At 34.4% G+C, this 18,630-nt stretch overlaps 1 protein-coding gene across 1 annotated transcript; it reads right to left on the bottom strand.

Annotated features, from left to right (window-relative positions):
• Window positions 1-394: 394 nt before the first annotated feature.
• Window positions 395-17,145, bottom strand: LOC132285167 (protease Do-like 9). The gene is given in 9 exon segments (XM_059787332.1): window positions 395-545; window positions 683-787; window positions 887-937; window positions 1,023-1,124; window positions 2,411-2,643; window positions 15,739-15,930; window positions 16,290-16,470; window positions 16,563-16,879; window positions 16,914-17,145. Coding segments are annotated over 9 exon segments (1,512 nt in total). The 3' UTR covers window positions 395-446.
• Between the last annotated feature and the right edge of the window lie 1,485 nt (window positions 17,146-18,630).

The raw sequence follows: 18,630 nt of genomic DNA on the forward strand, positions 1-18,630 counted from the left end.
ACTATAGTAGTCGCGTCCGTTACATTACACTCACACAATGAATCCATATCAAAGCATAAATTACCAATAAGGTGGTTGTCAACCTTATTCGTAATGAAAAAAAAGGCTAGCATACCCAACTTGAGCTCCAAGGGAATGGGGAAATATATTTTTTTAAAAATAAATCAAAATCAAGGAAACTGCCAGGATGAAACTCGCTCAGAGAATGGAGGACCTGAGGCGGCAGTTCCTGGATAACTTTGGTCACATGATCGGTTGTCAGGGAATGCTGGATAATAGGATGGACAGTAACGCCGTGGAGAATCGGATTCTGTAACACAGATGTATATTAGTAATAATAAAGTCTGTTTTGCAGAAACCTTTAAGTGTTGTTCCTTGTTATTTCGATATCTATTTGTTCAATGCTTGTTGATTCAAGATTTAGCATACCCGTGAAGAACTTGATCTCACGTCTTGAGATCATCAGAAATGGAAGAAGGTATGCAATATGTTGTGAGGATGTCTAGTGTAGCTGATTTGGCATTCTTTGTCTGAAGGACTACTATCTACATATAGAACAATAGAACAATAAGCAAAGGATAGTTGAAATGCAATATGCATATCCTTCACACACTCGTGTGTGCATGCGCGAATAAACACACACACACACAAAGAGAGATGGACAGAGAAAGAAAGAGAGAACCTGCTTGTACGCTAAATCAAATTTCAAAAACTTCTCATCACAGCTCTCTACCATAGTGGCCAAACTTTTAAGATTTTTCACAGGCTTTCCATTAAAAGCATGAACCTGCACAAATATGAAGAGAAAAAAAAAAATCAGCAAATGACTGGCTCAAGAAATTAGCGACAACATTAAAAGCAATTGCATCCATTAGCAGTTCAAAACCTGAGTGTTAACAATGTCCTCATATCCAATATTGATGTCAGCTGCAAGCACCTTTTACAAATTTGAAAGAAAAAATATGATTAACAGAATCAGCATACTTCTATCATTAAGCATGAAAGAGGTAAACATGAAAAACCTGAGAAACCACAACTAGCTGCTCATCCTCTGACTGTGGCAATTCATGCAAAAGCTTGTCCAATAGCTCTACTGGAGCTTCATATCCATATTCATTACCAAACTGGGGATAAATAATGCATAAAATAGTTGAGACAACGTATTGTAATGATAAACCTGTGAGAAGAATCATTAAAAAAAAAAAAAAAAAAAATTGTATTTTATCATAAAATATAGCATAATTCTCATGCAATCTCTGTGAAATATTACGAAGAGAGAGAGATGAAAGGGTAGGGGACAACCTGAGTGCACACAAGCCAATTACAAATGGATATTGCCACCTAGAAGGTATTTATCAACTGTGACCATTGGTTTGAGATATAATGAATTCCTGATGAACTTTCTATCAAAACAAAATTTCTAGATCGCTAAATTGTATGCGTGGTATAAAGTCTACGGACTTAGTTTTAAATTTTTTATCAAAAATATTTTTTCCTAAATTTTATTGCATGAGAGCTACACAAGATTCACAACAAAAGAATATCTCCACTTACAACAACCAACTCTAAATGTGCGGCCAACATCCTGACCTCCCATGAGAGATCAAATATAACTCAAGTTGCAAACATAAAGGTAAATCTAATGAATCTATGGTCTTTGAATATTTTGAACTGGAAATCAGTTGACATTCTAGTACAGCATTTTAATTAGTTTCAGAAAGTTAATAACTACTAGGAGTAAGATTCTTCGTTGTGTAGAACCTCAGACAGACCAAGCCAGAATTTGCTCAAAGCATGGTTCAAGTAATAATTGAGCTTTGAACTTAAACTTTAACTTTGCTTTTTTAACTCACAAGTTTGAATGATCAAATGCACAAAGTTTGGGCTTATTTGTGACCAGTTTAGCTCTTTTACAGTCCTGATGACCAACATTCATGATTTTGAAATGTTTTGACCTTCCAACAATTTTACTTTGATTAACTAATTAACTTAGATCACATGGTTTTTGAGTTTCATCACTAAAATTTTATCATGCTACGCCACTAAACATGTCCTAAATAAGATCAATTATTACATCCCAAGTTTGTCCATTATATTCTTTAGCTAGAAGAAAATGCCATATTTTCTAGCATGAAATCTAACTGATTTGTAATTTTAAGCCTGGCCTCAATTTTTGCTACATCATTTTAAGAACATTATCAATAAGAACACTAATATAGGTTTGAATTTTCATCCTTTTATTCCAAGCATATAGATATTATGATGCATTTCACATAATGTGTGATCCATTTCTTTTTTTTTTTTTTTTTTTTGGTAAGAACACTAATACAGGTTTGAGTTTTCATCTTTCATGCACAATGCATTCATACACACAAACGCATGTTCAAAATTTTTAAAGAGAAATGCACACCTCAGAACGGAGATATGGAACAGATACAGTTGTAAAAACAAATCCTGCAATAATATAATATGAGGGAGGTCTGCCTTTGTTGTGTACCGGAATGAGCCTTCTTTGAGTTGCAAGTTTAATATCAAGTTTCAAAGGTTTAGAATCACGAAGAACTGTAATCGCTGCACTATCTCCAGAATATTTTTTGGTTACAAGGTAACTAAAACCAATGCGCTCTCCATGCCTAAACGGAACTGAAAAATCACTACGAGAGTTAATCATATCCACAAGAAGCACATCAGAAGCAAAGGAAAAAATAATGGAACAGAGATAAAACTTGAACATAACAGTCTCCATTAATAAGTTTTCAGATCCAACACGTAAAGATTTAGTCAAGCTGCAGCGTACGATTAAACATATATACCAAGCAAGTAACGAAAAATTCCTTGAAAATAAAAAAGCGGGCCTCAGGGGATTTATACAACCAAAAAAAAAAAAATTAATAAAAAAAAAGATGTTAGAAGAAAATAATTAAGTAACTAAATATAACTCGATCCAAAATTCTAGTGTATAAATATATGCTGGTCCAGCTATCGTTTAGGATTTGCCCTTTAAATGTCAAAAGTATTGATAACAGTTCCATTACTGTGATATGCTATGAATTGTGTATGCTTAGGATAATTTAGGGATATACAAGGGCAGTATGGTCATTTCTATTTCATGAGAGCTCAATTTAATTTGGTTAAGCAAGGTATATTTTGTCATGGACCATGGTTACAAACCAAACATAGTCTTCTTACTAGTACACTATGTATTTAGGGTTTCTGTCAATGCCAGGGGTATTATAGTCTTTTCACACCTGTGGACCATTATATATTTACCTTGGGTGCTATATTGTTTTTCAAAGCACATAAATATAATTTGATTGTGTATACACAGGTTGCAACATAGAGTTCTGTTTATATTGACAATTGTACTCTGGAAGGGTATTTTGGTCATTGTGTATGAAGAGCTTTTTCTTGACACGTGTTCAGTGGTCCTAAAATGAGAGAGTGAGGAATGTTCTTCATTTCTTTGGCACCAAGTTTGTTTTATATATCAGATATATGTATACATGTGAGCTGTCACATTGGTGGTGCACTAAAAGACAAAAACTACAAAGTTGGCAGGGGCATTGTGGTCTTTTCAATCAAGGAATGTTAGAATATTCCCTCACTAATGATTGGTGGAATGTGCCATGTTTCTTTCCTCATTAGGGCAAGACTATAGCTCAGTGTACTAATATATATACACTGTTATAGCAGCAGCAAACCTTAAGACTCTTGAGAGTGTATTTTGAAACCTTTGTGAGTTACATTGAGTCATATCTCGAGACTGACCAAATGGACCAAGTTTTCTGAGTTTTTTATTTAATATTTGAGCTTCAATTCATCTTAGACTCCTGTTGTGTGAGAGATTACGTCACTGATGCTTGGAGGAAGTTTTGTGTAGCTATTTGCTGATGCTAATTCAAGGTTTGAGAGGTCTAAATTCATTGGAGGTATTTCTGGTTCACTGTGAAGGTTAAGACAAGATTATTTTACTGTTTGACATCTGTAGAAACTATATTTTAAGCTTTTGATCTGAGTACTTAAAGTTGATATCTTGCTCTGAGCTTATAGTTTACCATCTGAACATGATTATATTGTTGATTTGAGGCTATACAACGTGAGTTTTGAACATAGAAATGACCATTTCAAAAACTGGTGTACCAAACCTTGATAGTTAGGGTTTTATGCTGAAACCAAACCTGTTTGTGTACTATTTTAGTTATATCTTGATATTCTACTTAAGTCCATCATTTGGCAAATGTATATTGTTGATATAAGGTTGTGGGAACTATGTTTAAGTCTATAGTAAAGCAAAATTCCATTTTTACCCTTTAGACCATTAATTATGCAGAAGATAGTTGAGTATTTCGCGCTGTGGATACTTTGAGCTATAGTGTCACTCTTATCTTGTGTAATAGGTTTAGTATATTTGTTATACATCTTTCATTGTGCATTTGATGAGCTATGAGAACTTATTTGGTCTAAGCAGGTGTAATGACCAGGTCATTTTTCTTCTTTTCCTTTTTTCTAAAATTTTACAGATAAATTTTTTTCCGTTTAATTTTCCTTTCTCAGTCCTATTTCTCGCCGTTTAGTGTTATCTCGAGTGGTCATAAATGGTTTCTGAAACTCTTTCGTTTAGATTGACAACTTCCTTTGAGGATCGAGTCATTTCCACATTTTCACTTTTCGGACAGTATTCACTTTTCATCATTTTCCCTGTTTCGTCTTTTTCCCTATTCTGTCTTTTCTCTGTTTGTTAGTTTTTGGCACAACTTCACTTTTTGTGCTCGGAGTTGGTTTTTGACTTTATGTGTCTTCATCTTTAGTGGTTTCCTCGAAATACGTATCTTTACTTTTGCAAGAAAGTACTCTAGTTGCTCCAAGTGTCTATAGGGGTATCAATGCACAATTCTTCAGAATCTTTTTCTTTTCTTGGGGTGTTTTTCCTAAATATATTTTGAAGATATTTTATTTCAGGGGCATCTAAGAAAATATCTTTTGGAAGATATTTTTATTCTGGGGCAGTTTCGCAGTTAACCCTTTTTGTAGGGGCCATTGTGCAATTAACGAAAGTTATTACAAAAATACCTCGTCTGGAGCCTGGATCCTCGTACGGGATTCATTTTCACATTTTGTCAAGTCGTGTACTCTTAGAATTCCGTTCTGATCATTTTTCTCCAGTTTCAGAGTTTCTGAACCCCGGTTGCCACCGAACTTGTTCGGGGTATATCTCTCTGCTCGGGACTCAGTTTTCGACGTCGTTTCTTCCGTTGTTCATATTTTATCATTTTGAATCTTTTTTGTTCACATAGTTTTGCCGTTTGAGCGCGTTTGCTCAAATTTCACTTTTCCAGACCCGGCAGGGCTCTTTCGGGGCACTTTTTGAGATTTTCTATAAATAGGAGGTTATAAAATTAAAAAGCTATCTCCTCCACTCTTCAAGCACGACCAGGAGCATCCATGCCTACCCAAGGGGGCTGCCACCCTTCTTCTCTCAAGTAAACCTCCTTCCCTTTGTTAAAAAGTTATAGTGTCTTCGCGTTTTGTGCTTGTCTTGATGTCACGCACATTTCCTTCTTATTAGAATCCATTTCTGACCATTTCTTGAGTTTGGGTTTGAAGTCAAGTTGTGATTTTCATGGGGCTTCCTTGGATTCTTGTTCATCATGTTGTCCCCGACAAAACCCTTCGGTATCGTCGGATTTGGAGCATTTTTCTTTCGGTGGGCTTTTGAGATTTTCATCTCAAATCGAGGTAGGGGGTGTTATAATTTATTTTCTTGTTATATTGCATGCTTGTGATGCATATACAACTTGTTTACATGCTACGATATTAAATCTAGAACTTTCGATTATTTATTTTCTAGTATGAGATTTGATTTTTCCGATTCCATCTATGTAAAGTGTGCATAAGTACACTCTTGTCATTGTATTCAACATGTATCAAATGAGGCCGGAGGCCAATCACATGTATCTGGTATTCTATACACTTTCGTTTTCAAGGAATATTATGAAAATATTGAAAAATGCTGTCATTTCTTCATAACTTTTGTATCGGGTGTGGGAATTCCATTATTTTTCTTTCATAGGGTTTCTATGATCATGTATGAGGTATGGCCAAGGGCCAAACACCATTTCATTCTATGTTTTACATTGTAGTTCCATTTAAAGTGTTTTTAGGCATTTTTGGCCGTTGAGAGGTCATATTTTGCTTTCCTGACATTTTGAAGCCACGGACCATTGGGACGCATCTCAAATATCTTTTTGCGTTTGCGTGCATGTGCATATTTCACAAAGCCCTTGAGTTTCAACTTTTGACCTATTTTTAGGCAATTTTCATAAATCTTCATGAAAATTCATGCATGAGAGTGTTATTTGAACTTTTCCTTGTTTTGGCTTGTTTTAGATGTTTGAACGGGCCTAGAAAGTGTTTTAAAACTTGTTCAGATCATGTAGGATGCATGTAGAACCATAGAGATGAACCTAGCACCATTTTCACCATTGCAATAGCTTCCCATAGCAGCAGCAGAGGTGTGGGTCGGCTGATGGAGCTCCATCGGTCAGCTGACATATGCTCGAGGGTCCATTCCAGTAGGCCTTTATTGAAAAACCTTGTTTTGGCCGGCTGATGATTGGGGTTTGGCCGACCGACAGTTGAGTTTTGGCTGGCTGATGGTTATATTTCGGTCGACCGATCCTCCCTGGAACTTCCCATTTCAGTTTTTCCTTGATCAGCTTTGTTGCATTGACTTCAAAAAGTCATAACTCTTTCATTTCAGATCCAAATTTGGTCATTCTTGATTCTAAGTTCAAGAGCTCGAAGTCAGCATTCCAATGGTGCCAACCATTCATCAAAACTCCACCTATAGAGGGAGTTATTCCAGTTCTAATGAGATAGGGTCGTGGTAATCCTTGAACGGAGAAAGTCATTTTGTTTTCATTCATATCTTTTCCGTTCGGACTCAGAATCAGGCGATTCTTGAGTCTAACTTTGTTCATATTTTGTTGTCTTTCTAATGGTGTGCACGGCAACACCCATTTTAGTGTGAAATGACCACTTTACCCTTGGTTCATTTCCTTTCGGGTTAGGCATTCTTGCTTCATTTGCTTGGCTCATTTGAGTTTCATGGGTCAACGGAGAGTGATCTTGATGTCTTAAGGATAACGTACGTCCCTTGAGGCCATTTTTCTTCTTCTGCTTCCACATCTTAGACCTGTTTTGGGTCATCATAGGTGACACACTGGGTTGAAAAATCCAGGGTCGTTATAGCAGGGGTGCTTAGGACAGGGGGAGTGCTGTGAGCACATGTTGTGAGCTAGGTGTATACATAGTGAGAGGCAGCTGAATGTGTACCTACTTGCATTACAACTAGTGGATGTTGTATTTGTTTTGTACCAAAGAACCAAGGTTTTTAATCCTTATTGAGAGGGGTTTTCCTTGTAAACACTTGGTGTCCTTGTGGTTGTGAATTTTTTTCAAACAAACTGTGATAGATTAGGGTTTCATATCCTAAGTGTGTTTTGTTGTTATGAAAAAGGTTGGAAAAAGTGTAAGAACCAATTCACCCCTCCCCTTATTAGTTCATCAATTAGAGTCAAGGTCTATTATAGAGGCTTAATATCCTGCAAAAAAGATCTTGGGATATGGAAAAAGGTCAAGCTGCAAAAAGGCTCCAGGGTTTTATGGTTCAAACTATAATTCATGGAAAATAAGGATGGAGGCATTATTGATGTCACAATCTTATGAAGTTTGGTAAGCTACTACAGTTGGTGTTACTATCATAAATGCTGCAGAACTTATAACAGTTAATAAAGTGGCTTTGTCAAATGATAGAAGGGCTAAGCATGATTTATTCTGTGTACTCAAGTAATAAGAGTTCACAATGATCAAAAATTGCAAAACAGAAAATGAAATGTGGAACTCTCTAAAGGCTGGTCATGAAGGTAACAATGCGATCAAGGAAAACAAGATTCAACATCTGAAAGTTCAATATGAAAGTTGTAAGATGGAAGAAAAGGAAGCTGTCTTAGAGTATTTGTTAAGGATTAATGAAATTGTCAACAATATAAAAGTGTTTGGTGAATATATGAAGGACTCATATGTGTTTAAGAAGATTCTCATGTCCTTAACTCCTAGATTCAATGCAAAAGTCACCATTCTTGAAGACAAGGACAAGTCATAGATGAAGATTGACGATCTACAAGCTTCACTCATTCCCTAAGAAATGAGAATTGGAGTTCTTACTTAACATAGAAGAGAAGTAACTCTCAAGGCTAAAGAAGTTGTTGAAGAAAGTGAACAAAAATCTAATAATGATGACCTAGAAGATGATGAAGTAGCCTATCTTGCCAAGAAGTTCAGAAAATTCAGGTTTAAGAAGAAAAGGTCAAGCTCAAAACCAAACTTGTTATGGTTATGGGAAGCCTGGACATTTCATTGCTAACTGTTTTTCTAACAAAAGCCAAAACCAAAGAAAATCAGAAGCCTTTAACAATAAAAACAGATTTGAGAAGAAGGTTTTGATCACTAATTTGGATTCAACACCTGAAGAAGACAAAAAAGAGGTACCTAAATATGAATGTTTGTTCATGGCCTTACAAGAAGTTTCAAAAGTTCAAAATGAAGAAGAACATGGTGAGGATGATAATATTGAAGAGATGCTTGCTGAATGTGAAATACTTGTAATCAAATGTGATTATCAGAAATTCAAATAAAAAAACTCAACACTGAACTACATATATCTAGAGATTTACTTATCAAGCATGTGAAGGTCAAGCTCTCAACTCTATGTTATATATCCATGACAATGTATTATTGTGTTTCAAAACTTAAAAACAAGGATAAATTATGGAGTACTAGAAAATGTAAAGAAGAACTAACCCTTGCCCTTGAAGAAAGGTCACAAAAAATGTCTGAAAGTTGAAAGAATTCTACCAAATAAGTTAGAAGGACATGCATTAGTTACAAGTGCAATATTGCAGGGAAGGTGAATCAAACTCACTCAATATTTATAAAGTCTGTAACTGGTAAAGTGTATGCTTCTTTTCCCATTGTGAAGCAAAGTAGGTCAAAGTATGAGATTCTTGACAAGACTTACTCAACTCTGAAGATTGATAGAGATGATTTCATTACTACAACTTTGAAGAATGCTAGGTATACACCTACGTATGTGAAGAAATTTGATTTGCATCACTCACTAAGGTTCAAAGATAAAGGATCTCTTAACTATCTCAGAATCTAAAGAACTTCTTGAGATTACAGAAGTTTTGTATGTTGAAAGGCTTAAACACAACCTTCTTAGTGTAAGCCAATTGTGTGATTCGAGTAGCAGAGTGTGTTTTGACAAGGATAAGTGCAAAGCCATTAACCAAAGCTCTGATAAACTACTCTTCTCAGCCACTAGGTCTTCAAGAAATGTGTATATAATTACTAAAGATGTTTCATGTAATTTCTCAGCTATTGATGAAGGTATTATATGGCACAAAAGACTTGGACATATTCATTCCAGGAACATTTCTAAGATAATGAAGTTCAAAGTTGTCAAGAGCCTACCTGATTTAAAGTTCAAAGAGGATCGTATCTACAAAGCCTGTCAACAAGGGAAGAAAACTAGGGTTTTTTTCCTTCTAAGAAAGTGAACCCCTCAAATGTACTTAATTTGATTCAAATGGATCTCTATGGCCCTACCAGAACCACAAACATTGGTGGAAGTAAGTATTTCATGCTCTTAATTGATGATTTCAATAGAATGACTTGGGTTTATTTTTTGAAATAGAAGTCAGAGGCTATCATAAATTTCATCAAGTTTATTAATCTTGTTGAAAATGAGAAGGTTGTACTGTCAAGAAGCTTATATTAGATTTTTGTACTTAATTTATAATGAGTTTAAAGAGTTTTTATAATGTTAGAGGAATCAAGAAAGAGTTCTGAACTGTGACTACACCTCAATAAGGTGTTGTAGAGAGAAAGAATAGAGTTGTTCAAGAACTGAGGAGGACAATACTTCTAGAAAAGGGCTTAGCGAAGGGTTTTTGGGCTGAAGCTATGAATACATCTATATAAATCAGTAATAAGGTATTCCTCATACCTAATTCAACCAAAACTCCACTTGAGTTGTGGTTTGGAAGGCCTGCAAATGTCCATTACTTCAAGGTGTTTGGAAGTAGATGTTTCATTCTCAATCATATTGACAACTTGGGAAAGTTTGATTCAAAGTCTGATGAAACAATTTTTCTGGGGTACTAAATAGGCTTAGAGGTGTTATAATCTCAGAACCTCCAAAATGGTTGAGTCCATTCATGTAAAGTTCGATGAAAGTCCTTAATCCATTATTTCAAAAGATGTTTATTCACAACTAGGATCAAGTGAAGCAAGTAGATCACACTCAGAGTCTATATCTCACAAATAAATCAGTCATCCCACACTTCAGAAGGATGTCCATTTTGAAAACATCATTGGCTATCCTAAATCAAGTGTTTAGACTAGAGCTAAAAAGAAGTTAAGTAAGTTTAAACAAGAAGAAGATGAAGAATACAATCATTTTGCAATGTTGTCTTCCATTGAGCCAAAGAGTTTCTCAGGAGCAAAGCAAGACATAGATTGGATTCTAGCTATGAAGGAAGAACTTAATCAAATTCACAAGAATAATACTTAAACTCTTGTTCCCAGACCAGAAAACAAGAATGTTATTAGTGCCAAGTGGATTACAGGAATGATTAAGTTGAATGAAAAGGACACTTTCATCATAAACAAGGTAAGACTTGTATACAAAGGCTATACACAACATGTTGGAATTGACTAGAATGAAACCTTTATTCCAACTGAAATGATGGAATCCATTAGAATGCTATTATCTTTTTCTTGTCATAAACATGTTAAGGTTTACCAAATGGATTTCAAATCAGATTTTCTCAATGGTTATCTCTCTGAAGAATTTTACATAGAACAACCTGAGGGTTTTAAAGATTCATAGTCACCTTTTCATGTTTACAAACTGAGTAAGGCTTTGTTTGGTCTCAAATAAGCTCCTAGAGCATGGTATGAGAAGCTTCACAATCTTCTTATTAGCTAGGGATTTTCGTAGAGGTAAGGTGGACAACACTCTTTATGTAAGGTCATATGAACACCACTTCCTTATACTTCAAATCGATGTTGATAATATCATGTTTTGTGGTTCTAATTTATCTTTGACCTCTGAATTTGAAAACCTCATGAAAATAAGGTTTGAAATGTCAATCACATTTTGAATTTATGATTTGGTTACCTAATATATTTGTTGTGGATAAAAAGCTAATATGAGATTTACAGGATTTGTTTTGATTATAAATGATGACTAAGATACTTTGTTGATTCTGTGAACTACCATGGTCGGTATACTTGTGATAGTGGATTTGTGAGACTTTGTGGATAGCATGTTGTATTTTGATACTTTGGCGCTCGTTATGGTCATATCGTACCATAATTATTATCATTGCATTATTGAGGGTGTCATGGTAGCATTGGACTTTAGGACATGTTCCGTGTGGAAAGCATGCGTTTATATGTGCTTGTGAAGTGCAATTTGGCTATATATAGTATATGATACCTTATGGACTATTTTTGGGATATTCTTATAACCTGTTTTTGTTAACTTTGAGAATGTGAGGGTTTGGCTCTCACGGGTGAGCTCAGGCTCCCTATTGGTATAATGGCTATTAGGATAGTTCCTAGCGGGTTAGTAACTGACAACAGCTATTTTATTGGGTGGTTTCCACGGTTTGGGTCCATTAATAACCAAAATTTTACGGTGCGCGTATAACGTGTGTTCATGTGTGTGTGAGTCTAAGTTATCCCTAATATATGATTTTAGATCGATCTTATTTTGACTTGGTGTCTATGTGTAGTTGCAACTTGGTTTATAACATTCGTTTCCATTTTCGGTTTTGGTTATAAATTGGCATCCATGTGTAGTTGCAACTTGTTTACTTTTTATATTTCATTTGCTAGGTTTTGATTACTAGGAATGGAATGGATCTTACATACTTTTATTGAGGGTTTTACTATGTATATTTCATGTCTATTCAGTAATGATAGCTTAGGATGATGTTTTTAGGATTTTCCTAAAAATTAGACGCTTAGGAGCATGTTCCTTGCATTGTTGACATGGACTTCACTTATGAAGCCAAGCAAATGTAGCACATGTATGTTCCTAGAATTGACCTACTGAGCCTTCTAGCTCACCCCTTCATTGATTCCCCTTTCAGGTTGAGGCTTAGTTTTAAAGGACGATGCTTCCTCTTCACTTGTTTTCGGATATTATATCGATGTATATGTATATTTGTCTTCATTTCATATTGTGGTAACCTTGGTTTTGTAATTAGATTCATATGTTTAATTGTCTCTATTTCATAGGATAGCTTTTCTGAATATTGTATTTGAATTGAGGAGCATATTTGAGATGTTGTAATTTCATTTAAGATGTGTGAATGTATTTGTGACTTGAAGAAATTTATTAAGGCTTTAAAGCCATTTTATATTCAATGTATGGTGTATATTTTAAATACACACCTAATGTATGTTTCACACACTATTTGGTTCACAAAGTTCCTTGCCTTGTGTAGGCATCTTAGTGGGAAATTTATTTATTCATGTTTGAGCATTAGAAATGCTTGGGAGTAGTTTGGATGAGGTTTGTTGCAGTTGAGTTCATTTATAATGGCCATTTTTTGGGTTCCCAAGTTGGGAGCCGCCTCCTTTCTTAAGGGAGCCGACTCTCGGTGTCTTTCCTTGCATTTTACTGTAACATAGTAACAAAAATCCATTTTTCTAGAAAGGAGCCGACTTCTTTCAATGGGAGCAGACTCCATCAGCCTAGGGAGCCGACTCCTTTCAAAGAGAGCATGCTCATTTTCTAGTGTTTGGTAGTTTCAAGCTTCTGATTTCAAGTGACCATAACTTACTCATTTTAAATTGAAATTAGGTGAGCCTAAAATGAAGGATTTTGAGTCATCTTTCCAATGGTGTCAATCTAATTTTAATTTTCCAACTGTAGTGAGAGGTATTTCCATTTTAGTGAGACATGCTCATGAAATCTTTTATTCCGGAGATGCCTATTTGTGGGAATTCATCTCCTTTTTGTTTAGGGACCTCATGTAGTGTTATTTTATAATTGATTGGATCTCATTTTACTTTATTGAGTTCATCTTTGGGTTCACATTACCCATGTAGGCTAATGTGGGTCATTCGCTTCCGTATTTCGTACTCATTATCGAGCCATGTTTGGTTTTCTCAGTTGACGCACCGATTTATGATTTTTAGGGTTGTCACAGGTGACTTCCCAATTCTTTATAGAATTGTGATGGAGAAGATGTGTGATACCCCTAATTTTAAAAGGATAGTCTCGGTATTAATTTATTTAATTGTTTTAATTGCAATTTTATTTGTTTACTTGATTATTTGGCTATTTGATCACGTGTTTAATTGAATTTGTAATTAAATGATTAATTGAATTAAATGATTAGTTGAAAGTATATACTTAGATGTTTTATTTGAATTGATTGATTTAATTGATGTAGTTGTTTCTTTTTTATTTTTAATTAATTATAGATTAAATGATTGAGTGTTTATTTTGTTATTTTATTTTATTTTATGGTTATGGTTAGTAGTAATGGGCCAATTAAGTTCCATGGACTACTTGGATAGGAGCTTTAACGGGTATGGATAATTACCCATTGATAGTTGTATATGTATATATATAGATAGATATGTATATGTATGTATATATATATATATAATAGGAAAGTAATTTATTAATTAATATTATGGTAACAGTAATATTAATAAATAATCTGATGTATGTATTTTATTTATTTATATAATAAGGATATACATAGATTATATACGTAACATATTTTTAGTTACCTTTTTAATATTTTAATTTTATTATTTTCTTTATTAAGTTGACTTGGATTGGGAAAAGGATTAGGGTTATTTTAGTTGTCTATAAATATATAACTATAGGGTTGTAAAAGGGCTGAAAAATAAATCACGTAATATATTTTGGAGGAAAAAGACAAAGAGTTTAGAGAAAGAAAGAATGAAGAAGAAGGAAGAGAAAGAGGAAGAATGAGTCTAGGGTTTTTATCAAATTCCTAAAGGCAAGTTCTTGTTTTACACTTCTCCCTTTGATTTGTGATCTATTTATCTCTGGTATAACTTTAGGGATTATTAAAGAGCAATTAAAACTAGAATCTATAATTTAATTGATCTAGAATATAGGTTTTATGAATTATGTTCATGTTTGTTCTTGTTATATGAATTGATAAATTCATGGGTTAAATCTGATTTTTTTTATGGATTTCTAGATGTTATAATTATGAAATTTCATGCTTGTGTGTGGATGGGACTTAGTAATATGCCTTAGAACCCTTAACAATGAAGAACAAACTTACAGTGGGATTTCTGGGTTGATTCATGTAACAGTGCTCGAGCCTTGGAAGCAAAGTTGGAGCCATGGGTGAAAAGCTCGAGCCTTGAATGCGAAGCTTGAGCTATTGATGCAAAGCTCGAGCCATACATGGATAGAAAGCTTGAGCTATTAGGATAAAAGCTCGAGCTTTACCTGGGGAATTTTCATAAACAGTGTTTAAATTGACCTTAATTGATTTTGAGGAGTCCCGAACATTAAATAGGGATTAGGTATGAGTTTAAATAAATTTTAAATAGACTTTATCATAATGATGTATGCTATTTGAATTTTTAAAGAATGAATGGATTTAATCTTTTTAAATTGTTCTAGCAATTGAGATTAAATGTTTAGCATGAATTGTATTCGGAGAATGCTTACTTGACTGTGAAATAAAATATCAGCATATTTAAGATTCATTTTGTGTGGGATACATAATGTAGGAAGCTTAAATAAACTATAAGTCATTCCTATAAGTCATCTGGCTATAGCGGATTGTAGTATGCCTTGGTAGGTCTAGGTACTCATGCCTACTATATGTGCATTTTACATGTTGCCTATTACTTGTTTGGAGCCTAAATGGTTCTCAAGTTGAACTCGGATAATACTCTAAGAAGAAATCAAGATCATCTCAACTAGAAGCTCACATATAAGATCCTTCATGAGAAAAGAAAAAAAATCAACTTTTTTTAGAGCTCGTTAATTAATTTATGAAGCCAAGCTCTAGTATGACGGACGTTAAAATTAGATTAATACCATGTTCATTATGTTTTATGGTTTATACATGTCTCAAGTGTGTACATATATTAAGTTTATTCATGTATCAATTAATATTTACATGTATTAAGAGTGTGCATGTATGGAAAGTCCAATGGTTTACGAGAGGACTCTATATATTGTTGAATGAGTTTATAGTAGAAATCAATTCAATACAAGAAGAATAATATTTGCTGCTCCATTCCATCTTCTTCTCTATACACAAAAACTCATAGTTGGTTGAAACTACTGCCAACGCAGTAGCTACTACTTGACTTGACTTTTTTACATCCTTAAATATGACAACTAGAGGACCATTACTAAAGCTATATGAAGAAAATAAAAATCAAGAGAAAAGAAGCCAGAAAATACATACATGATACGCATAAAATTTTTTCTGTATTAAAACGAAAAGAAAACAACACTGGAATTAAAGAAAATAATAGAGATCGAATAAAAAATGATTTAGAAAATGAAGGGCAATTCAATAATTCATAATACCCGAAAGAAAATATAAAATTAAGAAAACTATTTTGAGAAAAGAGAGAAAGACTTACCCGTTCCATCATTACCAATATCAACCCCATCAAAGCTGAGGATAATATCTGATGGCATCAAAAACTTAGATTCTGGAGAAGTGGGATCAATTCTTTTTATACAAACACCCTTCTGATCAGGTTGCATCCCCATTGACAAACGCAAATCTGCATTTTCCATCTTCTGCCACTCAACACCAAGTATCGGGAATCCTAGAACAGAAAATGCAATAATGACAATTTAGCCCCCAAGTTTTTCCTTCTGGAAAAAGAAAAAACAAGGACAATTTCAAGCTTTACATTAAGAACAATATTTGAATGACCAACGCCGTCGTTACTACCGTAGAAATGCAAGTAAAGCATGCTAAAAGATGGTAAAATAGAGCAATCGAAAGTTGGGCAATTTTTAGTTATTTTGAAACAAGCATTCATGTACTTGAATACATCAACTATATATGATTAAATTTTTTGTCCAATTAAACCCCACAAGGCACAAACCAATGTATATGATTTCTGCTGATTAAGAGTAACAAATATATTCTTCTTGCAAGGAATGTAAAACCAAAACATACCAGTATAAGCGCCATTTTTTTCATAATCTCGAATGAAGTGCGTGATGACTGGCGTTGGTATGACATAACCTATATTCTCCGCATCTTCATTTTTTAGGGACTGAAATGCGATACCAACACAACTGCCCTTATCACTATAGGCAGGTCCTCCAGAATTTCCCGGATTTATAGCAGCATCTATCTGAAAAACAAACCATTTTCAAGAGACATCACGATAAATAGTTTATAGAATAACTATAGATGCAATGAATAGTATAATACGTATCTGCAAACCTGCAACCCTAGAAGCTCAGTAGACCCATAAGCATATGATAGAATCTCTATACGTGAAACAACCCCACTTGTTACAGAGATCGTGTCTCCCCCAATTGGGTATCCCACAACAGTCACTGCATCTTGAAGTGCAGGCAAATCCCCAAATTCCACAGGCGAAACACCGTCCCAAAACTCATCATCGTCTACTGTAAGCATAGCTGCAACATCACGTATATCAAAATATATATTAACTAAAAATCAACTCTAAAAAATTACATAAATTATAAGCATATTAAGAGTGCAGAACACAAATCCTTGAGAAATTCGGCTTAGTACTTTTGACACAAAAGCAGGCACCGAAATACTCACCAATATCGCATTCGGTCCCAAAAGCAAGCACTCTAGCTAAGTACTTGGTATCAGAACCACGCTTTTTCAGCTTCACCTGCGTATAGTGCTCCACCGAATGGGCATTCGTCAACACCCTCCTCCCATCAATGACAAACCCACTACTGGTCGAACTGTTCTGCTTCTTCCTCTGCCACGGCTGCGAGAAATTCGGCTCGTTGTGCACGCAAAATACCTTCACCACCGCGTCCATTGCCAACGCCACCTCACCGCCTTTGCTCTCCATTCGTCTCGCCGGAGAAGTCACTACAGTTTCCTCAGGTTGTTTGGAGGTTTTCCGGGGATTGCAACAGTCACGGCGGCGGACTGGGTGGTCGGAGGACAGGGCGTCGATGACGTCGTCCGTGGTGGTGTTGGTTGTTTCAGCAACTCGTATTTTATGGTTTCGACCTCCTCTACACTTGTCTCCCATCTGACCTTGTTTATGGTGTTGTTTGAGTAAGACTGTATCAGGAACTTTGTAGAGAGAGAAACTTTTCCGAATTCGAGAGAGAGTAATGTGTGAGACTCTAATAGGTACTACCTTGTAGAGAGACAGTGAGACCTAGGAAGAAATATAAATGCAGGGTATGGGCCGGGCGGGGAAGAAAAGAATTTTTAAACCTTTTCGTAAGAAGAAAAAATTTAGATGAAAAGGATAAAATAAGTAATGGAGAAATTTTTTTAAAACCTTTTCATTCATTAAGTGGAAGAGAAAAAAAATAAATTCATAATTTATTGTGTTTTTTCAAAAAAAAATAAAATTTTAATTTAAGTTAGTTCCTTGCTTGTTTTCATTTCTATCTTTTCCCTGTCTTTTCATTCAATTTTTTTTTTTTTTTTTTTTTTTCACACAAAGCAAGAAGGTTAGAAGTTATATTAGTAGGCGCAAAGAGTCAAAGTCGAATACTCCCAAAATTCACCCGAAGCACTAACCACTGGACTATCGAAGCATCTGCCTATCTTTTCATTCTTACCTATATAGAATTATTATATTATAGATTAAAAAATATTTCTCAACCAAATAACACACAATTTTTTTCCTTATATATAACCCTAAAAATAAATTTGGATTTGGAATGGAAATCACCCTCTTAAATATTGTTTGATAAAAATAAAAATTGTTTTGAAATATTTTGCAGTATTTAAGTATTGACTTTAACACTTTGAAAACATGTAACTAACATGTTTGTCAGTCAACTTTAATTGTCACCTTCATTTTCCTTTTAAATAATACCAAACATTTTATTTTATTTTTTTAACATGTTTGTCAGTCAACATTGTCAGCTTCATTTTCCTTCTAATAGTAACAAACATGTTTTTGTTTTTTAATTTGTCATCTTCATTTTTCTTCTAATAGTACCAAACATTTTTTTTTTTTTTTTTTTTTCTAATAGTACCGAACATTTTTCTTTTCTTTTTTTAAGGGGACAAAGTTGACTGACTTATTTAATGTGTTTTTGGTACCCCTAAGGTGTCAAATAGATCCAACAAACTTAGCACTCTAAAATAAGAGAAATGTTTGGTACTATTAGGAAAATATATATATATATATATATGAAGGTAACAAAGTTAACTGACTTATTTAAAGTATTTTTGGTACCCTTTTAGGTGTGAAAATGGATTCCACAATTACTTAGCACTCTACTAGTCATTTAAATTGGCAATGAAGAGTCCGCTTCTGTCTACAATTCCGAAA

This window comes from Cornus florida, unplaced genomic scaffold (assembly GCF_030987335.1).
Source record: "Cornus florida cultivar Cherokee Brave unplaced genomic scaffold, ASM3098733v1 CherokeeBrave_3.0.0_Hap2_Chr11, whole genome shotgun sequence".
Taxonomy (NCBI): domain Eukaryota; kingdom Viridiplantae; phylum Streptophyta; class Magnoliopsida; order Cornales; family Cornaceae; genus Cornus; species Cornus florida.